The sequence below is a fragment of the Saccostrea cucullata genome, unplaced genomic scaffold, assembly GCF_032062105.1.
Source record: "Saccostrea cucullata isolate Sc308-1 unplaced genomic scaffold, CSIRO_AGI_Scuc_v1 ctg443, whole genome shotgun sequence".
Classification (NCBI taxonomy): domain Eukaryota; kingdom Metazoa; phylum Mollusca; class Bivalvia; order Ostreida; family Ostreidae; genus Saccostrea; species Saccostrea cuccullata.
Genome location: NW_026932961.1, coordinates 95316 through 119364, shown reverse-complemented (window position 1 = coordinate 119364; position 24049 = coordinate 95316). Strand labels below are relative to the sequence as shown.

General features: G+C 31.3%; 1 protein-coding gene across 2 annotated transcripts; it reads right to left on the bottom strand.

Moving 5' to 3' along the window:
- Window positions 1-313: 313 nt before the first annotated feature.
- LOC134236669 (calcitonin gene-related peptide type 1 receptor-like) lies at window positions 314-23856 on the bottom strand. 2 transcript variants are annotated; one of them, XM_062718846.1, is made up of 11 exons: window positions 23752-23856; window positions 16529-16997; window positions 11450-11526; window positions 9578-9669; window positions 8101-8254; window positions 5268-5479; window positions 4897-4963; window positions 4121-4203; window positions 2412-2547; window positions 2081-2122; window positions 314-1886 (listed from the first exon to the last, which is right to left on the bottom strand). In XM_062718846.1, exons 1-11 carry the CDS (start codon window positions 23803-23805, stop codon window positions 1614-1616), a joined length of 1659 nt encoding a protein of 552 aa, XP_062574830.1. In that variant the 5' UTR covers window positions 23806-23856; the 3' UTR covers window positions 314-1613. The 2 variants fall into 2 exon arrangements, with proteins under 2 accessions (XP_062574830.1, XP_062574831.1); XM_062718847.1 differs by having other exon boundaries at window positions 4121-4155.
- Window positions 23857-24049: the final 193 nt, after the last annotated feature.

Below are 24049 nucleotides of genomic sequence, written 5' to 3'. Positions count from 1 at the left end.
GCGTCTACACGACAGAGCAACCTTCTGCATGGACTAGAAATTATTCACATAAAATGATTCAAAGAGGGATGGGGGAAATAAAAAATATATATCCTAAAAAGTACGTCTCATTTTTTAATCAGTTTCAGCAATTCCTACCCCACAAGCATGAAAGATTATCAACCAAAATTAGAGATTTGTACAATGTCATAATCTTCTTATTAAAATCACAAAACTAGAGAAGTATTTAAAATTATCTTCCTCTTTGACATACATAATGTTAATTTTAAAATAACAATTGATAAAATTATATAATTTATTTTATAAAAGACTGAAATGTGAAATTGTCTGCATAACAGAAACTTAATGCATACATGTCATGGAATACGAGTTCATAGAAAACATTTCATTAAGAAGAAACATTAATAAAATCTGAATTAAATGTGTGGACTTAATGTAGACTACTTATACCCTTCATTTTTTGAATACTTACAACTTCTTTATTTAAATAAGAAGATGTTGAAAAATATCGAACACTAGTCAAGCTGCACAGAAAAGATTACAATGAAGAATATGGAGATAACGAACGGTATTCAATATCAAAGTCCATAAAACAATACAAAATAGGAGCAGATCAAACACGGACCTCCGAAACATCAGAGGTGGGATCAGGTGCTATAGAGGAGTGAGCATCCTCTGCTGACAGGTCACACCCGCCGTGTGCTTCTTGTCATGATCGGGAAATAACGGAAAAATCCGTCGTCAATTCAGTGTATAAATAATGGACTAACAATTCGTATGAAAAACCTCAGCCAGTATTTGACTCAATGATAAATTGTATTTGCTGACAAGGTCATGGTATCGACCATAGAACTTACGAAATGTTGACTTTAAACGAGACTGCTGATTGTCTTGTTTCATCAACTTGTTTGTCAATAATTTACCTCCTTTTAGAAATTGTTTATGTAAACTCCGTATGCAGATGATGAAGGTATATTGCTGCACAGGTAAGGGAAGTTGACGGTAGCAAGTTAAAGTCATCACGTTTATCATAGAGCTTGGTTGTTAGATTACCATTAGTGTCTTTTTAAAGTAAAATATCCAAGTATGAAAGAGATGTGTCAGACTCTGTGTGAATAAAAGAAAACAGCGCAGCAGTATTTTCGATAAAGAAAACTAGTACGGGTATTTACAACACTATCATATAACAATGAGCGAAACTAATTGATATAATATACAAATAACATCAATGACACAACAAAATGAACCGTAGATTCGAATTACTATATTATTTTTCGATCGTCCTACCGTTTGATTAAGGTTTGTTCAATATTCAATTAAATACATGTTCATGTTATTATGTTTGTTGGCTAAGGTCTGTCCTTACTAGCTTGAGAGATGATCTTCGTCTGCGTACATTTATCTTCTTGTAATGTGTCCTTTTTCCGGAGGAAGGGGGGTCTACATGTATAATTGTTTTCACATACATATAACGATGTGAAAGCTAGCCAATATTAGACAAAGAATTCTTGTCTTTCAGTTTTGTCACTCTTCAAATTTGTTTCTGATTATAAAAAAAAATCGACATCTTTTTAAAAGATGTATTGAAAATGCACTCTTATATTCTTCATCAATCATGTTGGGTATGTTGGAAAATTTGCAAATGACACTTTTCGTTTCATTCCTGGTATAATTCCATTAGATTCATTGAGTTCTAATTCTCCGTTGTTCTTTCGGTCATCGCCACTGATATTAACACAGTCATTTGAAACTACGCAATTTTCGCCTACGTCATACTCAGCATGAGATGACATTGTCTGATTGGTTGAAATCGTCATTCTTCTGGCGATGCGGAAATATCTGTCGCTCAGTCGACGTCTCCATGACTTCTTTAGATTCGAAATTACCTTTAAATTAAAAAAAACAACAACAATATTACCTGTATATTCTAGAGTTGTTGTACACGAGTTTTCTCGTTTTAAAGCAAATATAAAATATTGCATGCATATAAAGTTCCTAAATATTTTTATCAAAATTACTCTGGTTTTGAAATGCATGAACTGTTTAAAATAAGGAAACAAGAAAAAGACAAGAATTTTACCTCTCCGTTAATATAGCAGAATAAAATGGCTACAAATACTCCCTGAAAAAATAAATTTTAGTGAAAAGAGAATAATTTCATTATTATCGCTCTTTACATCTGAAATTATATGTAAGTACTAATTTCAATCTTCACAAAATACTACACAAAAACATTAATCAATATCAAAAGTATGATAAAAACACAAATAAGCACAATTCTTTATTTTGGAATAAATCGATTGTGAATCAATGCTTTTATAAAACCATTCCACATTAAAAAGAAAAAATAAAAACTTAACATAGTCTCCAAATTCTTTATTTTTGCTTTAATCTTAATTTATTTCCATTACCTGTGAGTGATCAACAATGATTGTAAATCTTTCGTATTCTATTCCACCTTCTTTGCTGATAGGAACACGGTATAATGTAACAAATAGCTGAATCCCGAACAATGGAATTAAAACAAAAGTGGCCTTCACGGCTCGCCTGTAAAAAAAAAGACAAAACAGAAATTAAAAAATAAAATACTGCTTCACATCGAATTGGTTTTATATTACTGAAAGAGGGATATAATTTGGAGTAACTGTAATTAAAATATACTGTTAGTTACTATATATAGTCTACAATAATGTACAATAATTACGGAATGTTTTACTACGGTAAATCCTTTTTCACTACAAGGAATCAGATCATTTGACTATGATTTTCAGATTGTTTCATTCAATGACCTATATTTCAAAAATACAATGTTCTTATATCAAAATGAATACTAATTATATATAAAGACAATTTAACATCAGACATATTTAATGTAAAAGATTTTAAACATTAAAATCTTTTAATAAGTGTTTAAAAGTTCAGATTCGTAGTCCATCAAAATTTTAATAATAGGAAGCTATTGCAAACTATAGTAAGTATAATTAACTACTTTTAGAAGGTGATTAGATGCCAGCTAAACAGTTGGTGCAAAATATTGTAAAATACGAAAACCCAGGTTTAAAACAATAAAGATAATTAAACAATCATCAATTTTGCTGAGTCGTGAGCTTGGGGACTCTAGGACAGCTGATTGTTATCAGATTCAGAGAATAAAATTTATGATGTTAGATTTTGATATAAAAGAGTGACTATAGTAAATGATTAAAATTTTGCTCTTAAAATTGAAGCTTCATAATAAAAAGCGCTGTCAGCAAAGCGATAAATTTAATTGTCAAGGGTCTCAGATTTTTTAATGACAAACAAGGCTATGAAAAACATACAGTCATAAAACCCCTCGTTTTTTCATACTGTTGAATGACCAGCAACACATTGTTGTGATTCATAAGAAACAATTCCCAAATCCAATATCTAATATCTTAATTGTTCATGTAATTACGTTTTGTTTAATCATTTTCTTTACAAGCACAGCAAACTGACACAGCATTTGTACAAATGTACAAACAGAAACATCTCCTTAGGTGGGTTGATATCCTCTATTAAGACAATGTATGAATTACAAAAATAATATATATCTTATAAAAATAATGAAAAAAAAAAGAATCTTTTGATGAAAGCTGGAGACCATTGACAGATTTATTTTCCTAACCATCTCTCTCTCTATCTCTCTCTCTCTCTCTCTCTCTCTCTCTCTCTCTCTCTCTCTCTCTCTCTATCTCTCTCTCTCAATGTTTGTTTTCTTTTTGTAAAAAAAAGTTTTTGAAAATGCAATGAATTAAAAAAAAAGAATAAAATAAAAAAGGACGGTATTACTAGGATTAAACAATGTACATCTGTTACTGATAACTGACAGAGGTCTATAATGTATATATTCAGAGATAAACAGTTTTAATATAAATTTGTTTCGAAATGAGATAATCCTTAATGACTTGTTAGGATAAAGAGATTGAACGGTTAATGGATAAACAATATCTTTATTTTTCAAAAATAATCTTCTAGCAATTTCCATTTAACTAAGCTAATAGTAAGCAACTTACATTTAAATGTGAAAAATTGTTTCTTTCCATTTAAAAGTGAACCATGTAATATAATCTAAGCAACAAAGAACATACTTATTTCTCACCTGAAGTTTCCGGGCTCATTTGGATGAGACTGCATCTGTGTGAGGAGAATTCGAAGGATGTTTCCAAGTATAAGTAAATTTGCCTGTAATTGTTTCAGTAAACAATAGAACAAGACATGCTATATACTATATCTATACATTTGCATGTGCTGCCGAAATATGGCCGAAATATTGCCGATTAGGCATAAAATAGCAATAATCAATCACATGTATACATGTATATATAATGAACACAAAACGATAAATGTCCGCTATTTTGTAAATAATGGCTTTAGTGGAACACAAAGAAGGTCATGAAATATCACTTTTTCACGAAATTGAATGCATTTTTGTTCCAAGTACTTGTGAACACAATTCTCAAAAAAGTTTTTCATTCTAAAGTTTTTTTTATTGACTTCTCCTGCCTAAACCACAATTAAAATACATAATACTTATTCTCTATTTCGATTAGCAAATGCAATTTGTCTTTCTCAGTACTTCGTTTTATTTGATGATTTTTCCTGGATTAAAATGCAAAGCATCCTATGTTAAAATTAAGGAGATAATTTCAAATGTTTTTTGACGCAATATAATTTTCTTTTTCATTCATGTATATGTCGTCCTTACAATACTAAAGCAAGGAGATAGTTTAGTCATTTATATGAGATTAAATGCAAAAAACGAACAGAACTATCACACTCTAGAAACCCATTGATTCAAAGTGATGAAAGTAACACATATTGAACTATATACACATGTAATTTTGAAGACAAGAATATTAATAAAAATAGACTTACCACAAGGCATATTAGATTTGGTGCATCAAATATCCACTCTAAATTTTTGTACGAATATGCCCAGCAACTGAAATTTACACAATATTAAATTAAAGCTGTATTGAGAAAAGTCTGCTGACAGATTTGAAGTTACCTGTTAATACGTCGTGTTTTTGCTTTTGATAAATCAAATTGCCTTTTGTGCACTGAAAGTAAGATTATATTTTATCTTTTTCTAAAGAATAAATTAAAAATATTTCTTTTAAAAATATTTTTTTTGGAAAAAGAAGTCCGTTACAACCACAAAGTCAAGTTAACATTTTGAAAAGAATCTGAAAAATAAATGATATTAAGATAAAAGAAATGGAACACCTGTGTAAATCTAATCTTGCCTCTTATCATTGTATATTTTCCTCAGAAGGGCGTAGATTCCAGAAAAAATCAGAGGAACGCCCCATCCAATGACGTAAATCGACGTGAGGGATCGTGGGGGAGCGAAAGCATTGTACATCAGACGTTGCAGGAATATCCCCTCGCAGAGCATCCAAGTGAAGCTACTTCCCTTAAAATAGATCTTCAGGAAGGACAGCATTTTGCACCAAAACTGAGTAAAATAATGCAAAATTTCACAATAATGACATTTTATTTTTTCAGCATATAAATTATAATTGAGCTTGGATATCTCTGAACTGATATCTCGAATATCTTGCCTTCGTCGAAGATATTTGAACTCCCAAATTCTTATTCCTTAACAATTTTACCTTGGTTTGATTGATTTATCCGGTGTGTAGAAGTATACGAGGGTTGTCCAAAAAATTCGTGGACGATGACGTTTTTGTTAAAATAAATGTTTCTCTATATATCTAATGTATATCAAAATATTTCTTATGAAAAATCAAGTCAGAAAGATTTAAATTTTATTGATGGAACTTTATCGGGGTAATTAAAGGTCGCGGATAGTGCGTACGGACCAGTCTGACGTTAAGCTAATTTCATTATAACGTCAAACACTTGGATTTTGAATTTTTGATACATGTACATGTTCACACTACTATTACTTTATTTTGTCACACTGTAAAGTGCTATGAAAATCTTTACAGATTATGATTTATTTAATTTTTTAGATTTAAAACATTAAACAATAATTTACGAGCGTCATCAATATTAACAGTTCGTATACACAGGCTGCACAGCCCAGTCTGATGTTGCGTTAAATTTATAACAACGTCCTGTAAAGAAATATCCATTTCCATCAAATAACATATGTTTTCAAATCCTTGTAGTGTCTTCGGGTTTGTATGCACCCTTGAAAAAAGTTATTTACCTATCTCAAATCTATAAACTAAATATATTCTAATAACATTGAGTTGTTTGAACAAATATTTTGTCTCTGACATCGTTTCAACCGTATTAAAACAATATTTTTTGATCGGAAACTGTCCCATTTGGACGGCCGACGTCGCTTTTTTTTGTCGAGTTTTGACACATATTTGTTAAGGTTTTTGTTTAGTATTTTCATTGTCTATATAGTAACAGATACTTAAGATATCAAATATGATTATAGCCTCTTTATTTGTATTACATATAATTTTTATTAAGCTTTGACTTGTTTTATATAAAAAAAATAATCATTTTAATCCAAAGACTTTATTTAAAAGTTTACGGCATTTTAACCTATCTGCAACATTCAAAGATCTCGATTTTTACTAAAATATAAAGTTACATCAATAAAAATGAAATCTATCTGACTTGGTTTTTCACAAGAAATATTTTGATTTACAAAAGATGTATATAGAACCATTTATTTTAACAAAACCGCCAATGTCCATGAACTTTTTGGACAACCCTCGTATTTTCGGGTTTTCATCGAGTTTTAGATGGCATGGTTTGACTGTATTATGTTGCCATAAACCATAAAGTTGTTCATGCACATTGCATAAAATCATTTTTTTATTTAGTGAACTTATATAAATATGCAAGCAAATGTTGAGGAAAATACAATGCAAATACATGTACTTGATTTATCTTTGACAAGTCTAAGAATAAACAGATTAGTTGAAATTTAGTTAATTTGTTTGTTTGTATGTTCTTTTAACGCTCCTCTCGAGATATTAACACTCATATGGAGACGCCACCCTTAGAGGGTGGAGAGCTACAAATTGTGTCCTATCATCGGCACTTAGGGCCATTGAGCAGTGAAGGCTCTTTTTCATGCCAACACCTACTGCGACAAGAGACCTCGGTTGATACGGTCTTTAACTTAAGAAAATTGTCATCACTTGAAAATAGATATACTGTCTACAGGAAAATTTTCGTCCCCGTTTTATTTTCGCCCCTTTTGTCCTTTATACCTCGGTTAAGCGAATTTTGAACGGGGAGAATTCAAAGAATACAGTATAATTTCTTAAACAATAGTGTAACTGGGCGATTTTAAGACGTGGCAGAATTGGTTGCAAGATTGAAAGGGCGAAATAAAGCAGAGTGAAAATAACCCTGTATACAGTAATTCTCTAATGAGCAGAAAAATGTATCATCATTAACATACATTTCGCTTATTTAAGCCTGACATATAATTTCTGTGACCTTTTGCATGCAGAATTGATATAAATTATAGATGGTTAGAAAAATAATGAGTACTTTAGAGACTTTTGTCCCACTTAAGCAAACCTCCCTGTGAAATCGAGGCAAATTGGTTCAGTCGCATTTTTGCAAACAAGTGAGACATAAAGCAAACCTTGCAAGGCATTTCATGATCAATTGTCCTTAATCCAAAGACATTTAGTTAAGCAGATTTTTTTTCCAAGAACGTCTTTTATTTCCGTTACATCGTGATCGTTTAAGCTAGATTAAGCATTTAAGGATTGTACAGGGGCTAGGCAACATACATTTTTCTTAGTCTCATAGATAAAACATTGTCAACATAGATATTTAAATCTTAATATCATTTTTAGAAATTGTTGATTGACACACTTCAGTATTTAACTACCGGTACATCTTGTGGACTTTTGCTAGAAATCTAGAGTACATAATGAAAACGTCCTTCTGCTTGAAAAAGACAAACATTCCCTTTCTACATAACCTTTGTAAATATAAAAATATTTAATCATGTATTGAAGAATAAATCATATAATCTTAGGTTTCAAAACCTAAAACAAAATGGATGGATTTTGATTTATTGCATAAAGTTAATTGAAATATTAAAATTCCTTTGAGAATAATACGTACTCCGTTCGCCATCAGTGCTGTCTGGAATACTTCAGAACTCTGAACCTTGTCATACGTAATCAAGATATCCCACAATCCAGAAACTACTTCCTGTATGATCAGGGACAAGAAAAAGTTTATGTGCACTCGTACTCTGTTTTGTCTTGAAAGAGCTCTGAAAAAAAGCATACGACAAACATTTCAACAAAGAAAAACTTTATTATACTTATGACTAGTATCTGAACTTTTTATGCAAAGTAAACTTTTAACTGACGTAGATAAGATTTTTTAAGCAAATGGCGATTTTATGATAGGAATATTACATATGAGAGATCAAGAAATATTTTAACTTGACTGTTCAACATCAGAACATTTGAATTTCAAGGAACCTCGTAAAACAAATTTAATCTATTTTTATTTTTTGGTTTCGATATGTCAAACATTTAATGTTTCTATATCGGTGTATCGTATCTATTTGATGAAGGCTGCATTTCTAATGACTATAGACTAATCACATGTGTTTTATTGATCGTACTTCCCTTAGGACCGAGGATTTTCCACAAAATTACAATATTTGGGCGCTGGAAGTAAAGAGGTGTTGATTTTAGATTGTTATCCGTGTTGTTTTTGTGCATGATTGTAAAACTGTCGCGTTCAATTTTAATTATTGAATGACAGTATGCCTGGAGATAATTTTTTTCCCTATTTATCAAAGGCCGATGTGAATAACTAGAGAGCTATACACTCCCAAGTTATTGGGTTTCGCCATATAGTATAACGGCAATGTTACTTTGATTTTTGTAGTATCCTTGAGTTTAATTTCAGTAGGATATTTAAAGAGTTTTATTATACCTGTTTTCAGAATTGTAGACAAGTACTAGTTTAAAAAATTGTAAAAGTCTAGTTTTTTAGTTTTTTCATATTAGTTTTGTGCTTTAATTTTATAATAATGTGAATTTCAAATAATGTTAAAAAAAGAACAAGGCTAGGCTCCTGGGTCATAAAAGTTAGACGAGTTCACTTTTGATCTTAGACTCACTTTTACAAATACATAGGAGCTATTCTAAGTTTTATGGCCCCGGAGCCAGGATAGCCGTTCAGAAATAACATTAGTTTTATTTCCTAGAGGTGTAAATTTCATGTAAATTCAAATTTCATTAAAAATAAATAAAACAAGTGTACAAAAACGCCTAACATTACTGTAGGATCAATAAATATATCATTGCCAAATGATAAATTCGGAATTTTTTTTTTTTTTACCTGGAGCACCCAACAAAGATTATCGCAATTTCTGTAACTGGTATTTTAATAAACCATAAGAAAAAAAATGTATTCTGAAATATTCCTTGTACTTATCTTTTGAAAACAGCCCTCGTTTAATTATTTCCGTTCTATATTTATTTTCAACAGCATATAGATAAAAATTACATATAAAAGTAAATCTTATTATTGTCAAAAGCTCATGGTGTTGAATTGTGTTAAAACAAAAAAACCCCACCTGTATCGTATGAATATACCGACAGCTGGCATTAGAAACAATACGCTGGCGATACTACACCCCAAGCCCAGGAACAAACTGGTCTCAATTCCCTAGTTGGAAAATACAGGTAATAAAAATTAGAAAGCTCATCTGGACGAATATATATTTTTAAACAGCGAGGCAAAGTCTCAAACAATTGTACTGATGATGTGTATTTGAGAATGAACCTTGCTCCAAAATTTTCTTTTGAAACAATATAAATGAAATGGATAGAGATAACGAACAGAATTCAAGATCAAAAGCCAATAAAACAATACAAACTAGGAGCAGAGCAAACACGGACCTCCAAACCATCAGAGATGGGATCAGGCGCCATGGAGGAGTGAGTATCCATCTCTTATTCACTCCTCCTAAAGGCATCTGATCACACCTTTGAAATTTTCGGCGGTCCGTGTTTTATGCAGTGGTCACAGGTTTTATTGATTGTAGAATATTTGAGTTTGTTCAGTGTTCGTTATATTTACATTTTGCATCTATAGTAAAAATGCTTTATGTATACTGAAAATATAAGTATCTCTTATATTATTTACAAATTGTATGAAATTTAACCTTCTTTCAAATTTTATTAATGCTTATTTAGATAAAAAAAAAATTGAGAAAAGAAATGTTTAATTTGCTAGGCACGATAAGAAAAATTGTCTCACTAAATTTTAATAATAAAATACTCGTTATTCCAATACATACGATATAGATATTGCCTTTTAGGTACTAGTTCTTTCAGAAGAATTTGCGAACATAATATTTGAATCTTTTGAAAATTATTAACAAACAGTACACAACTCTCCTAGGTATATAATAAATAATGTCATAAGGTCTATGACATACAACACAGAAATTATATGACATAAAGCTTGACTTTCTCTCATGATTTAATCTTTAATAAATTGATTACAGTTTATGTGACCACTTTTCTTCATATAGTTTCCTCATATTCGAACACTGCATGATAAATGTATGGTAAAGAATCAGTATACCAGAGTAAAATTAAACGCTTCATGAAAGCTGCTGTAAAACTCGTTAAGAATCCCAAAGAAATAGTCACCGATATATGTGAAATTTACAGCAGTCAATGTATGTTTTATAGACACATGGGCATGTGGATTTAAATGAACAAAAAAAAAGCTTAGTACTCAATGCTCACCCTATGTTTTTAAAAATGACTGAAAACGACACCATGTAAGAATATCTAAACAATTATTTATTTTTAAAATCTAAAGTTGGTTATCAACATTTGTCTGAAATTCAAATAGATAATGAAACTTGAATCCATTGCTCTAAACCCCCAAAACAAATTTACAATAAGATGCACTTGACAAAAACAGTCAAGGTTTGAGAAAAACTATGAATTGCAAAAGCACAAAAACAGTTTCATATGCCACTTTCTTAAATATTAGTGATATTATTGTTCAAATTCTTATTCGGGGAGGCAATACAATTGCTGGAGAAGTTTTTTTTGCTAAAAGGTTTACAGATTTTCTCATACCCACTACATTATATTTCCTCATGACAGCGTCCAAACAAACACGCCATGAAGGTTTGAGGGGTTTTTAGGAAAAACGGAAAAATAATTTATATATTTTCCAAACTTGAAAAAACATCTTTAATCCATCTTAACATATTCCAGTATACGCTTAATTGATGTAAATTTTAATTAAAAGAGAATATTTAAAAGAAATCATTAAGGCTAAATCATTGAATAGCGTTTTTCGATTCTTTCCGACCACCGATGACATTATTTATTGAACGTCCCTCGTATAACGTATAAAAATACACTTATATCATACATGCATTTAGAAAACCTCATGAAGTAATTAGAAAAAAAATCTATACCTGTTTGTCAACACAGTGATGGTAATCAGTCTTTTTTATCCATTCAGCTTTAGCTGTACAGGTTTTTACCGCACTTCCTACAAGAAAATTGGAAAATTACATTTTTTTAAAAACAGATTTTCTCATCATACTTTTTTTTCAGAAATCGTTTATACACAGTTTAATGCCATCTGAGCGGTAATTGATGAAATATAAAGATAAAGAAGAGCAATCAAATTCAAAAGTCCATTGAAAAAATACAAATGTGGAGAAGAGCAAACATGAAACTCAAAAGTCCAATTAAACAATACAATTTTGGAGCAGAGCAAACATGGATATCTGAAACATCAGAGAAGGGATCAGGTGCCATAGAAAAGTAAGCCCCCGCTCCCCTTGTCGATCGGTTATATCTGCCTGTGCTCCGTGTTATGATGAGGGAAAAATCGTAGACAATGAAGTGTGAAAATAATGACCTTAAATTTGTATGAATACTTATTCAACATTCAAATAGATGTTATATTTTATTTCCTGACAATGTGATTGTATCGAGAATAGAATTTCCGAAATGTAGAAAATAAATTGATATCATTATTCAACAAGTTGCTTCGTTTCAAAAAATAAAATTCTGAAAGTATCAGCATGAAAATGGCAGATACCATTTGAATAATTAATATGAGTAAGACGATATTCAAGATGTCAACATTATTCTTTCACAAGTTAATATTTGTTTTGCAATTTGTTTTTTGCCAACACAGGTCTTTAAATGTGCCATGATACAATTTTTCTTACATTTATTGTATAACTCATCAACTTAGAAGATATTTATTAATGAAAAACTTATGTAGTCTTTTAATCATAACCATCTATTAACAACCATTTTTTATGCACAAAGGGTGTTTCTTTTTAATGACACCTTTGATGATTGGAAACACAGCAACATCCATTTGATTTTACAATACGTTTTGCGATTATCATCATTATGAAGACCGCTAGAAATAACAATCATACATGTGATCAATATTCTTATCAATTCATTAAAGGACACTCTGAAAGACTTTAGGGAGAGGGCTAAAATAGGCTGCGCCTTCTGCCCAATCCTATTCACAACTAGTGCTAATTGTAACGGGGACCGTTACTCCCCAAATTTTTTGTGCCTCATTCCTGTACACAGTATCGTCAAAGAATTATAAAAGGTACAATGATATCAACTGTTTTTTAACGAATTGTACGCGCACGCACGTGCATGTACATGCAAGATGATCATAGCATGTTGTCGAAACAATTAACATATCTATATATCGTAAGAAGAAATAAATTCTTTACAATATACATTTTAACGTTTTTTAAAAATATTGGCCATTTTGCGTATTTCGCGCTTGTACGTGCATGAATGAATGTTCGTGCATTCAATTTTGATAGTACCATTATGTAGGAATCCATTATATCCATTCATATTCTAAATTTTATCCCGTTTCGTTGAAAAGTAAGAAAGTTATTGACATTTAAATTTTCAGCCAATCAGATTGCAGCACACGTGCATGCGCATGCTTTTCATGACAATTCTTATATCCATGCTGTAGATCTTTATAAGGTATATAACCATGTTCAAAATTTCAAAGGATTTTGTCGAAAAACAAGAAAGATACTGAGACTATAATTTCAGCCAATCAGAGCGAAGCGCAAGTTTGATTTTACCATGTCATTCTATGCTTCTAATATATCCTTATATTATAAGTTTCAAAACATTTCATAAACAAAATAAATAGTTACGTCTATATCAATTATATTGGACATTTCTGGTGTCGCACGTGCGCGCTCTTGCAAGCACACGTGCATGCACATTCTTTCAAAGAATTTTATCAAAAAACAAGAAAGATATTGAGACTTTTGTTTCAGCCAATCAGAGGGAAGCGCACGTGCATACGCGTGAGATCTTGCTATTTTGACCATGTCATCTTGTCTATGCTACTAATATATCTTTATATTAACAGTTTCAAAACATTTCCTCTAAAATTTAAAAAGTTACGGCAATATTCATTATATTGGTCATTTCACGTGTTGCACGTGCACGCTCTTGCATGCACGTGCACGCAAAATGACCTTCGTTCCGCAAATCTACATAACATGCCGACTGACCCTAAAGAGGTTTCACCTTAGTCGGGTGTGTAGTTTACAAGATCACTCGCGGAAAAGATTTTCCCAGGAAGAAGAAAAATAATAATAATAATAAGAAACAAAGTAAAAACAATTTATTTCCTATCTAGCTTGTAACACGAGCTTTGATTGGTTACAAAGTCGGGTGTAAATATCCGTGCACCCGACTTGTGCCGGGTGTAAATAAAACGTGACGTCACAATGCATACATTCTCTATGATAAAAGCTAAAAATCATGTTTACAAAGCATTTTTATGGGTATAAAGGAAATAAATTCGTTATCCAAGTCCAATCAAGGGTGTACGGTTATTTACCCCGGGTTGTATTCCATACACCCTGAGGCCGAAGGCCCTTGATTGAACCTGGATAACTAATAATGTTCCCCAACTTCGTTTGGGGAACATAATAACACCAGTGAATAAAATATTGTTTAGATTAACTCTGAAAAAGACTTTTTGATATGAAGAAAATCACAATATAGAAAGATGTTCATATTGAGCTTACTAAAATTATATTTCATTCAAACATACTAGTATGGCATGTACACACGGTTATATTTAAATATAGAGGAAGTACAGTGCATGATGAATAGAAGTCGATTTTCCTTATTTATTTAAACAATAACAGTACAAATGTCATACATGTAGAGTTTTAAATTTATTTATCTTAAAGGTTTAGAACGCTTAAGAGGATTATAAATTGAGCAATAAATGGTAAATGTTTATTTTATCATAAGTTAAAGGATTACTTTGAGGTGTCCACGTATTTTTCTGTTTTTTTTTTCTCCAAACATGTCAAGGAGTACGCGCCGGGCGTGACTGGTAAGCAGGGGATGCTTACTCCTCCATGGCACCTGATCCCAGCTCTGATGTTTTGGAGGACCGTGTTTGCTCTGCTAATATCTTGTATTGTTTAATGGACTTTTGAGCTTGAATACTGTTCTTTATCTCCATATATTTCATCTTATTGGATGAAAGTCCATAGAATCAGAAGTGGTCAGCTTACCTCTAATTACAAAGTGTTTAAAGGTTGAAATAAGTATTTAAAATTTTGTGTGAATTATTCTAGAATAAATGTCTCAATACACAAAGAAAGTATATTATATCATATAAAAGTGATGAACAAAAAGAAACACAAAGATTATCACCGCGACAGAATCGATCAAATCTAAAAGCAAGTGAGGTCTTGAGACCTTTCGCAGACGACATATTCCGACATTGCAAAATTATATTGAGCGGTTTATTACCCAAGAGCAATTATTTCTGAGTTAAAGGTGACAAAGTCAACAATAATTGTACAAGTATAGCAACACGAGGAACAAGACATAAAACAATACGATTGTAATCGGTCTGGATGATAAGGGATGAGATCTGATTTCTCTATGGTGACAATAAGAACAGAATGGAGTAACGGGATATGTTAATAGCAGATAGAATACACAGCAGCATAGATTCCAAGCTTGGAAACTGAGGTACAAAAGGCTTTCTTTTAGTCCGATTCATGAACCATGAAGCACAGAAGCTAGGGAGTTCGTCAAAGTACTGATATGATTTTGGCTTTGGCGTCGGTCGGTTAGAGTAATTGAAAGTTAATGTTCTTTAAGCCCTGTATTTCATCCTTAGGGACAAAATGGACTCTTATGGATTAGACACATTCTTGATGGTTCAAAAAAGAAGCATCACATGATATTATTAACCCATGCTGATCTCGGCCATCAACGCCAGCAAACTGATAGTATAAATTCATTTAGCATATCTGTTCATTCTAGATTCTTGCACAGATTTCTGTTCTCTTTGAGTGATAAAAGTTTTAAAAATGTTTATTTTTATTTATTAAATAATGCTTTTGATCTTATCTAATCCGACATGCACTGGGAGAAGAATTTATTTTATTTTATTAAGTAAAAAAATAAACTGACCTTTTATAAAAGTATAGATATGGATTTAAATCATATTAAATATCACATATGCTTTATATAACCCTTTGTATAAATGATAAAGTTTATTTTGTCAATGCTACAGTTGTGGAATAAATTCAATAAGTTAATGCGTTTTAGCAAGCCTTTTGCAAATATCAAAAAAAGAGAAAATATTCCTCTGGGTTCAGAATTAAAAGATTGTTCTGTGATAGACACTGCAGTCAAAAATATTAAACAGTCCAAGTGGTAGATATTTTGTTATTGTAACCAAAAATCTGAAATACTCCAAGAAAAAATGCATGGAAACCGGATTTTTAAAAATTGTAAAGTTCTTACTAAATAAGTTGCTACTGTATCAAAGTCTTAATAAATTATTAGATTTGACTTTCTAATCATTTTAAAAACACATTCAATCAATTTTTAAGCGAGGCAGGATTCTGGAAAATAATTTGATATTCATAAGCTTTCAACAAACTCGACACATCAGTGTTTGGGATATCTTATGGACTTAACAATGACCTTCTTTAATTAATAAAAAACCCCGACTGTTTTAAGTCTAATTGACACGTTTCATACAAAGTGTACAAACATTGCTTTAATACAGTTTTGTTACAGGACTTTACATTACTTGATCAAAACAGAGGACTTCTGATGTATGTAACGTGTCAACATTGTATGTTATCCCTTTTTTGGAACATAATCTGACCACTGGTGTTTCCAAGAGGCCATGATTGTACGCATTTCTGATTATTTTTTTCTTAATATTTATCATTGAGGGAAGTGCTTGTAATCTTTGTCCCTTTTACATGGTAATCTCCATAATAGTATTAAATGAATAAGTATCATACGAGATACTCATAAAGGTATTCAAATGAAAAAAAAAATACATGTATATATAAATCACGTTAAATGAATTTGATTACAATGGACTTCTTTAGGATAAAATAAATTTGGGAATTTGGGAAAATCCATACATGTTTAACTTTACATGTAATTATTGAAAGTGGTTTAGAATGATAAAATCATACTTGAAGGTGAAAAATAAGGCATGAAAAGAGGACATGTGATGTAATTTTCTGTTCCGGGTGTTGCGTCATTCCAGCAGCTCCAGCCGTCCCATATGCGTACACAAGTATTGTTGATTTCCGGTGGAAGAGCTAGCTGTCTCTGACAACAACTATCTGCAGCCTCACAACAGGACACCCACTGATGGCATTCATCTGAAGAGAGTGTCGAGCAGACGTCTGACTTTGCAGATATATTCTTATAGTCCAGCGACTGTATAACTCGAATGCGGCCATTGTAGATAAAAACAACTGATGTTGAACTTCCATTTACATTGACAAACGGTCGATATTTGATGTAAAAAATGAAGGAAAAACACCAAGCGTAGGCCGAAAGCTGAAAATCTCGAACTGTCGCGTGGACTCCGGTCTGTGAGCGACAATGTCTCGAATTTTGCATGTTAGTGATGTTCTGATCAGCATTTTCAGAAACCTGTAAAAAGGACAGTTAGAATTAAGTGGAACGTAACGATTTGTTTTCTTCTCTAAACACATCCATTTAAATCAAGGTTTAAATATACAGCCTAGAATTCGAAAGAAAACCCTATGACAAAACACTGAAAACGAATAACCCCTTTTTTAAATATGGAAAAATAAATGAAATGATTGATTCTACGTTGTTTCACTATGTTGATACTATCTGAGAATTTTGAACTGGTATAGAGATGTCACTTTATACCAATGAAGGAATTCAAATTTAGATTTTGAACTATCTTGGCAATCAGGACCATTGAGCATTGAGGATCTCTATCGAGCCAACCGCTGCCGTGATACGAGAGCTCGATTTTAAGGTCTCATTCAAAGGATCCGCAATTTTTACTTCGTGCCGAGAGCATGGCAAAGGAACAGTTGATACAAATTTTATCGAGTTCGATCAGTTTCGGTCGGGTTTCGAACCCATGACCTTAAGAGTGCGCTCTACTGACTGAGCTATCAAGACAAAGATTCTTGTAAAATACAAATTTCAACAAGAAGACACTAAATTGATCCTTTATTCCATTAAACGTTACACCGGTACCGTATATGTTATTCAGTCGGAAAAGCCAATTTTATAGTGGAAAAGCCGAGATATTGTTGGAAAAGCAAGATGGAATTACCAACTTACTAGTTGGGAATGCTAACTTTAAAGTTGAAATTACAAACAATAAAGCTAGAAAGCGAGACTTAAAGGTTATTTTGACACAGATTTGAACGTTTTCACAAATTTTCTGTATAATATCACGACTCACACAGTGTATTTTGCAATAGCATTCCACCTGAAAATATAATTGACAACTGAATTTATCTGGAAATTATTGGAATTACGAATTCCGGGACGCGTTTGATTAAAACATCCTAAGCCTTGCATTTCACAAATTTTAACTATATCATAAATATTTTAGAAAAGAAGCAATTTTATTGTGTATTAACGAAAAAATATTACATCTATAATCCATAAAATTCAGAGTAGAAATGTTCGAAAGCAAAACCCCCTCACTAGTATCATCAGCCCATGCTCAATGTTGTTAACAGAGTTGAACAATTGAATATACTTGTAAAACGTAAACTATTTATGTAAACAGGACACAAGCTCTGTTTCACCGAATATGTTCAATTGTTAAACTCTGGACACACTATTGAGCACGAACTGATGATACATGAGTGGGTTGAGTTTTTCGAACATTTCTAATGTGAATTTTCTGGATTATAGTGTTATTATTTTGCATTAATGCAAAACAAAATTGTCACCATCCTGTTTACGACAGCTATGTATTTGTTAATTATTTAGCACGAATTTCATATTTGGACGAAGCGAGGGAGAAAATAAACATCAACATTTTCCTTTGTACGGCAACCCATTGAGGTTAAATTAGAGAGATATTTTTTTGAATGCAATAATTACTGCAATTAAAGCAAAGCAATGATCATTGCGTTTTAATGCAAATTTCTTGCACTTAGACGAATTGATTATTACGTTCAAATGCACAGTCTGGCATTAAATCGCTCTGAAGTGGTAGCAAGCGTTTTCCGTAACTTTGAGATGTATTTGGTTTAAATAATTTTCAAGGGAATCAGGTATATTAAGATATTCAAGTAACAAATAATAATTAAACAATTGGTCTATCACTATTTTTTCAGAGGAAACTAACAAAACATGTACAGTATTTTTTCCCCTCTGTTTCTTTTGTAAAGATAATAGAATGCGATACAAGGAAGTGTTTATTATAAAAACGGGAAAGGGAACAAATGTGAAAGGCAGATAAAAGTTTAAAATCAACCTGTTTCCAGCCATTACGAAAAAGACCCCCAGAGAAATATGCTATATGAGATGTATATAAGGATTATTACGCGACGACATCAATTTTACACTATATCAATTTCAATTTCATGTCAGAAACTTCCCTTCCGTCACTCCTCTGAGGTACATGTAATCGTGTAAAGTACTAAATCGTGTGGTAGAGTATTTCTATTACATAAGAATTCCATTTTTACGACAGAGTATGACTTCATCTAAGAGTTCGTTCTCCAAGAGTACAATTGCTTCCAACACAGAAAATGCTCGCCAGGTGATTAGTCGAGAACGAAGGAATTAAAACTCTGCAACATCGTCTATTAAAAATCATCTTTAATTTATACTTGAATTACTTGTATATTTTCAAAATTTGTTTTAAACTGGTCGATAGAATCTATCTGAAAACTTTTTTTCAAATAAAAGTATGCCATTTTTGATATATAACACAACTTTTTATTATTTAAAATTAGGGATGTCAAAATTGTCAATAATTGATATTCGAATATTCGATAGTGGTATTCGAATATATTCGAATATTCGATAAAAAAATACATCTTGCATTATAATATATCTTCACTCTTTTGTCAAGCAATATACATTATTTTATGCCATTATTTTGGAATAAAATCTCATGTAGAGTTTTGTAAATGCAAAGTAGTTATATTCTTAAAATATTTTACAGAATATATGAAGATTGTACATCTCAAATGTGATGATTTTTTCCTGAAATTTCAAAAGACTCTTATAGTACATGTACTTTCCAGATTTATTAATTGTCTTACCAAAGTATACACAGATTTACACCAGACAGAACAATTATGTAATGGAGAAAAATTAAAAGCAATTACTTTTAGCCAATTAATTTCCTGATAATGATTTTAAATGATACAGAAAAACAAGGGATCCATGTGTTTACTTTAAAATTGTGTCCTAACAATACAGACTAATTGTAATTACTGGATACTGTTATACCACTATAATTAAATGATCAAATGGATTATATCCAAGAGGATTGTCTTTTAATTTTGTTTTAAATCAAATCTTATTGCTGGTCAACAGTATAAATTTGATTCAATTTCTGTTTAAACTGCCAGATTTTTCTATCTTTTAAATGCTTGTATACTTAAAATCCGAATATTCGAATCATAAACTGATATTCGAATATCAACTCATCGAATGAATATTTGAATATTCGAATATTCGTTGACATCCCTATTTAAAATCAATGATCGTCAGAATATTATGTTTGTCTTTATTAAGACATAACTTTTGATGGAACAAAAAGGAAATTCCAAAGGAAAACATGTACTAAAAATACGTACATGTATTCGTAATCGGCAATTATTAACTAATAGATTAATACGAATATTATGTTTAATTATGAGAAATCTTACTTTTCTTCGTTTCGCATACAAAAACATATGGCGGAATTGTTCATCAAAAGGGACAAACCGGCAAAATCTGCTGCAGTATAAATTACTTCGATTAGCATTTGCCACAAGAAGATCTGTAATCAAGCAATAAACTCGGTTACTTCTCTGAATTGTAACTTCATTTTAAACGAATCCCAATGATTTTTTTTCCGTACTTTAAGACAACTAATTGCTCTTGAAATAACTTTGTTGAATAGGTATGGTTTTACAGAGCTTAAGATATATACAGGGAATAAAACGAAATACAAATTCAATGGCACATAATACGAGGGCTGTTCGGAAATTATTGAGACAATTACATTTACTCCATAAAGGACGGAGATAATTTCAGGAAAATTCATCAACATTTTATAAAGAACGAATAAAACACTTATGCAAAATTTCTAATTCCTATGATAATAAGAAAAGTTTCGATGAAATAATAAACATGCATATGTCTATCGACCCGGAGCAGCATCAATACGTCGTTTTAACGTCACATCAGCCAGGGATGGTTTCGCATGTAAAACGATCGGAAAGCATTTAATCCTTTTCCTTCTTTGTTATTACATATAACAGTACAAAAATCAAACAGTCTCTTTTCTTAAACTATTCCTTAAAAATTTATGCTGTTGCTACCCGAGTGTAATATTTTCATTTGTGGGAAAAGATTACTTAAAATCATGCAGTGCCGATTTATGCAACGCGGGTCAACGATATTAATACCGTAACGATATTAATACCGTGCATAATAACTGATGGTCGTCCGGAGCTTTTGATTTTACTCTGGTTGAATTAATTGTAAGAAAAAAATGTATACCAATGAAATAACAAACCCTAACACATTATTTTTTTTCTCGTAGTTAGTATTTTAGCAGGTCATTGTGTCTGGAAATAAGTTCTACATTGCGCTACACAAAATTTTAGGTATGTTCGCTGCTCCGCCCTTGACGTCAAAATCCATTTTTTCGTTCTTAGCAGATTTCTCTACCGCGCTTAATTTTTTTATGATCTCAGTATTCCTGATCAAAATTCTATCAAAGTTGCACAAAATGAATTTGAATTAAAGCTGAAAAATTATACACATAAAAAGAATTATTTTCGATCTTATTATGGGTCCACGAAGAGTAAGAACGTTGGCGTTACATATTTTCAATATCTGGTTTCGAGACTGCTCCGGGTACCCCTACTGATGACGCATTTATATACCATTGTACAGAAAATATTTAATATTTGTAAAATATTTTTTGCTTTTATGAATTCTTAATGTATGTCATACGTATATGCAAATTTTCACCGAAAGACGTTCATTAGAAAGCAAAATATACACAATGTCTCAATAATTTTCGAACAGCCCTCGTATATTGCACTCGCAGCAAGACAGTTGTATCTGAAATAGCCAAAGATACGATTCTTCATAGCTCTTAATTACAAACAGTGAATGAAAAGGAACACGGATTTCTTAGCACTTATTTCTGCACTCCCATTAAGACATAGGAAACTTAAACATAGGGCGTAATATTACTTAAAGAATGAGTGCTGAAACATCCTCATAAGTGTTCTTCTTTAGCAGAAACACCCGCTGTAAACTACTGGATAATTATCCAGAGCATAGTGGTCTTGAAAAAGTAGAAAGGGTTCTGTAAAAACAGAATATGCAAACCGTAAAACCCAGATTCTTTGATCTTGATTGAAGGAAAACATTTTCCCCATCTGATGCATAAACAAAAAATTTGTATTGGTCAATTTTTTCAGATTGTCCCGGTTTTTTTTTCTTTTTTTTTTTTTTGTAGTTTTTGGTATGAATAAAAAGAGTTGGGTGAATAAGGCATGTTTTTTTGTTAAAAGCAAGAAAAAAATAACATCATGTAGAAGTGAAATATGTCATTTATTAAAGTTAATGACGGAAGAAGTGACACAAATTTAACGAAAGGGGGGTCAGAAAAGGGGACTCAAATTAAAAGTATTACACATTTTAGGCAAAATATAATTACATAATCTGACCCCCAGCACTATAATGACATTGTAACAGGGTGTACATAGGAAAAGAAAGGGGAGTCAACCAGACTAGAAGAAGAATTCAAACCCTGTAATCTTTTACAAGGTTCATGTATTTCAAGTTGACCCGCTAATAAACATCATAAGATTCAAAAACATATATAAAATGATCTACACTGCTGCCTGCCTTTAAAAAAAGTTGGGTAAAACAAAATAATGCATATAAAGTATTTAGATTAGAGTCCTCGTAATTGAAAATAATGAAATTATAATGAACAAATCTTTCTCTTTAGCGTGTGTATACTAATTCATAAGCAAGAAATTTCAATCTTTTTAAGAATTTTGTAAATTGTGGAGTTTTTGCATAAAGTATTCTTTAATATTAGATGAGATATCAAAGAAAATTACAATTAAGATTTTTTCACCATGTTTGTCGAACTGTAGGCGTTTGATTCGTCTTGTTCACCCATTTTTTTTAAGTTTCAAAATTAAAGATAATTATACAAAAGAACGTTTATTCCTTTAACTTAAAAAATTCTTTCAAACAGCAATGATTTTAAGAACAATAGGCAACAGAGTTTAAGAACCCTCTCCACTACTGACTGTAGTATCCGCCTTGCTACGAGAGTACTTATTTGTGAAATATGTATCCACAGCGAATTAAATTCAAAATTGTTGAAACCTTTTTTACGCATCATCATATATCTTACAATCGTTTTAATTAGCAATGAGGTTTTCATGTATAATTTAAGATAAATCTATCAATTAAATCAATAATAATGAAAAAAATATTTACTGGGAATAAAATCGTGTCTTTTCAATTTATCAAAACTTTTAAACCCTGAATAAATTGTATGGAAATTCAATGTACAAAAAAGGCCAAGATTCTAAATATTCACTTCTGTGATCTCTTTATCTTTTATACCCTACAAGGTTTAGAAATTAGAAGTCTAAACATCGTTTTGTTTTCATTAAAAAATATTGTATGAAACAGTTTTCAGTAATTTTTGATAATCATGGATTTATTGAGGACAATTTCATATATAGCAATTAAATGTTAACATATATAATGTTTAGAGTAATGAGAAAGAAATTTCGATAGGAGCTAGAGGCAGACGATTGACCCTGACATAAAACAAAACCCCCCAGCGTGTGCCAGACTATAAAAAGTAGGTTACGTGTCTTATAGATGTAATTATGGTTAAATCTACATTAATTTAGGGTAACCATTTTTATTTTTAGACTGGTTACCATTTTTAATCTAAAACTTGTAATAATAATTATTTTATGTAGCTTTAAAATCCTCATATGCATTTAAGTTTTATACCTTTTTAACCAAGCAATTCGAAAGAAATGAAGTTCATGAATCCAGCTGGTAAATCTTTGGTAAAAAGCATAAAAAGACGTAAAAGAAAAATATAACTTCGTTCATGAGAACCCTATTTTTATAGTAGAGTCTTCTTATGCAGAATAAGTTTTAATAGAGCAACACAGAATGTACTTACCTTAACTGATGAAAAAATTAGCGAAGTCCAGAGAATAGCATGCATTTCTTTCATCCTCTTTCTGTTACAACAGAATCAATACTGATGGTAGAACCGGAGAAGTGAGCACATAAAAATCCCGGACCGGATAAAGATTGTCAGTGTGATGAAAGAAAATCAGCAGGAAATTTAACTTAGACGAAGTGATTTCATTTCTGTAACTGATCTTTTTCTATTAAATGAGTGAAAAAGAAACAAAGGCATCGCTTTTTTAGGGCAATGTTGAGCTATATTAATGAGATTTGAAACACGTTCGGGG

What these genes read in the sequence shown, in the direction of transcription:
- LOC134236669 (XM_062718846.1), bottom strand. Translation starts at nt 23,805, where the DNA reads ATGAAAGAAATGCATGCTATTCTCTGGACTTCGCTAATTTTTTCATCA. An exon ending in AAAATATACAATGATAAGAG is followed by an intron (nt 4,964 to 5,267) that starts GCAAGATTAGAT and finishes TGTAAATTTCAG; the next exon opens with TTGCTGGGCATATTCGTACA. An exon ending in CAAATCTAATATGCCTTGTG is followed by an intron (nt 4,204 to 4,896) that starts GTAAGTCTATTT and finishes AAACAATTACAG; the next exon opens with GCAAATTTACTTATACTTGG.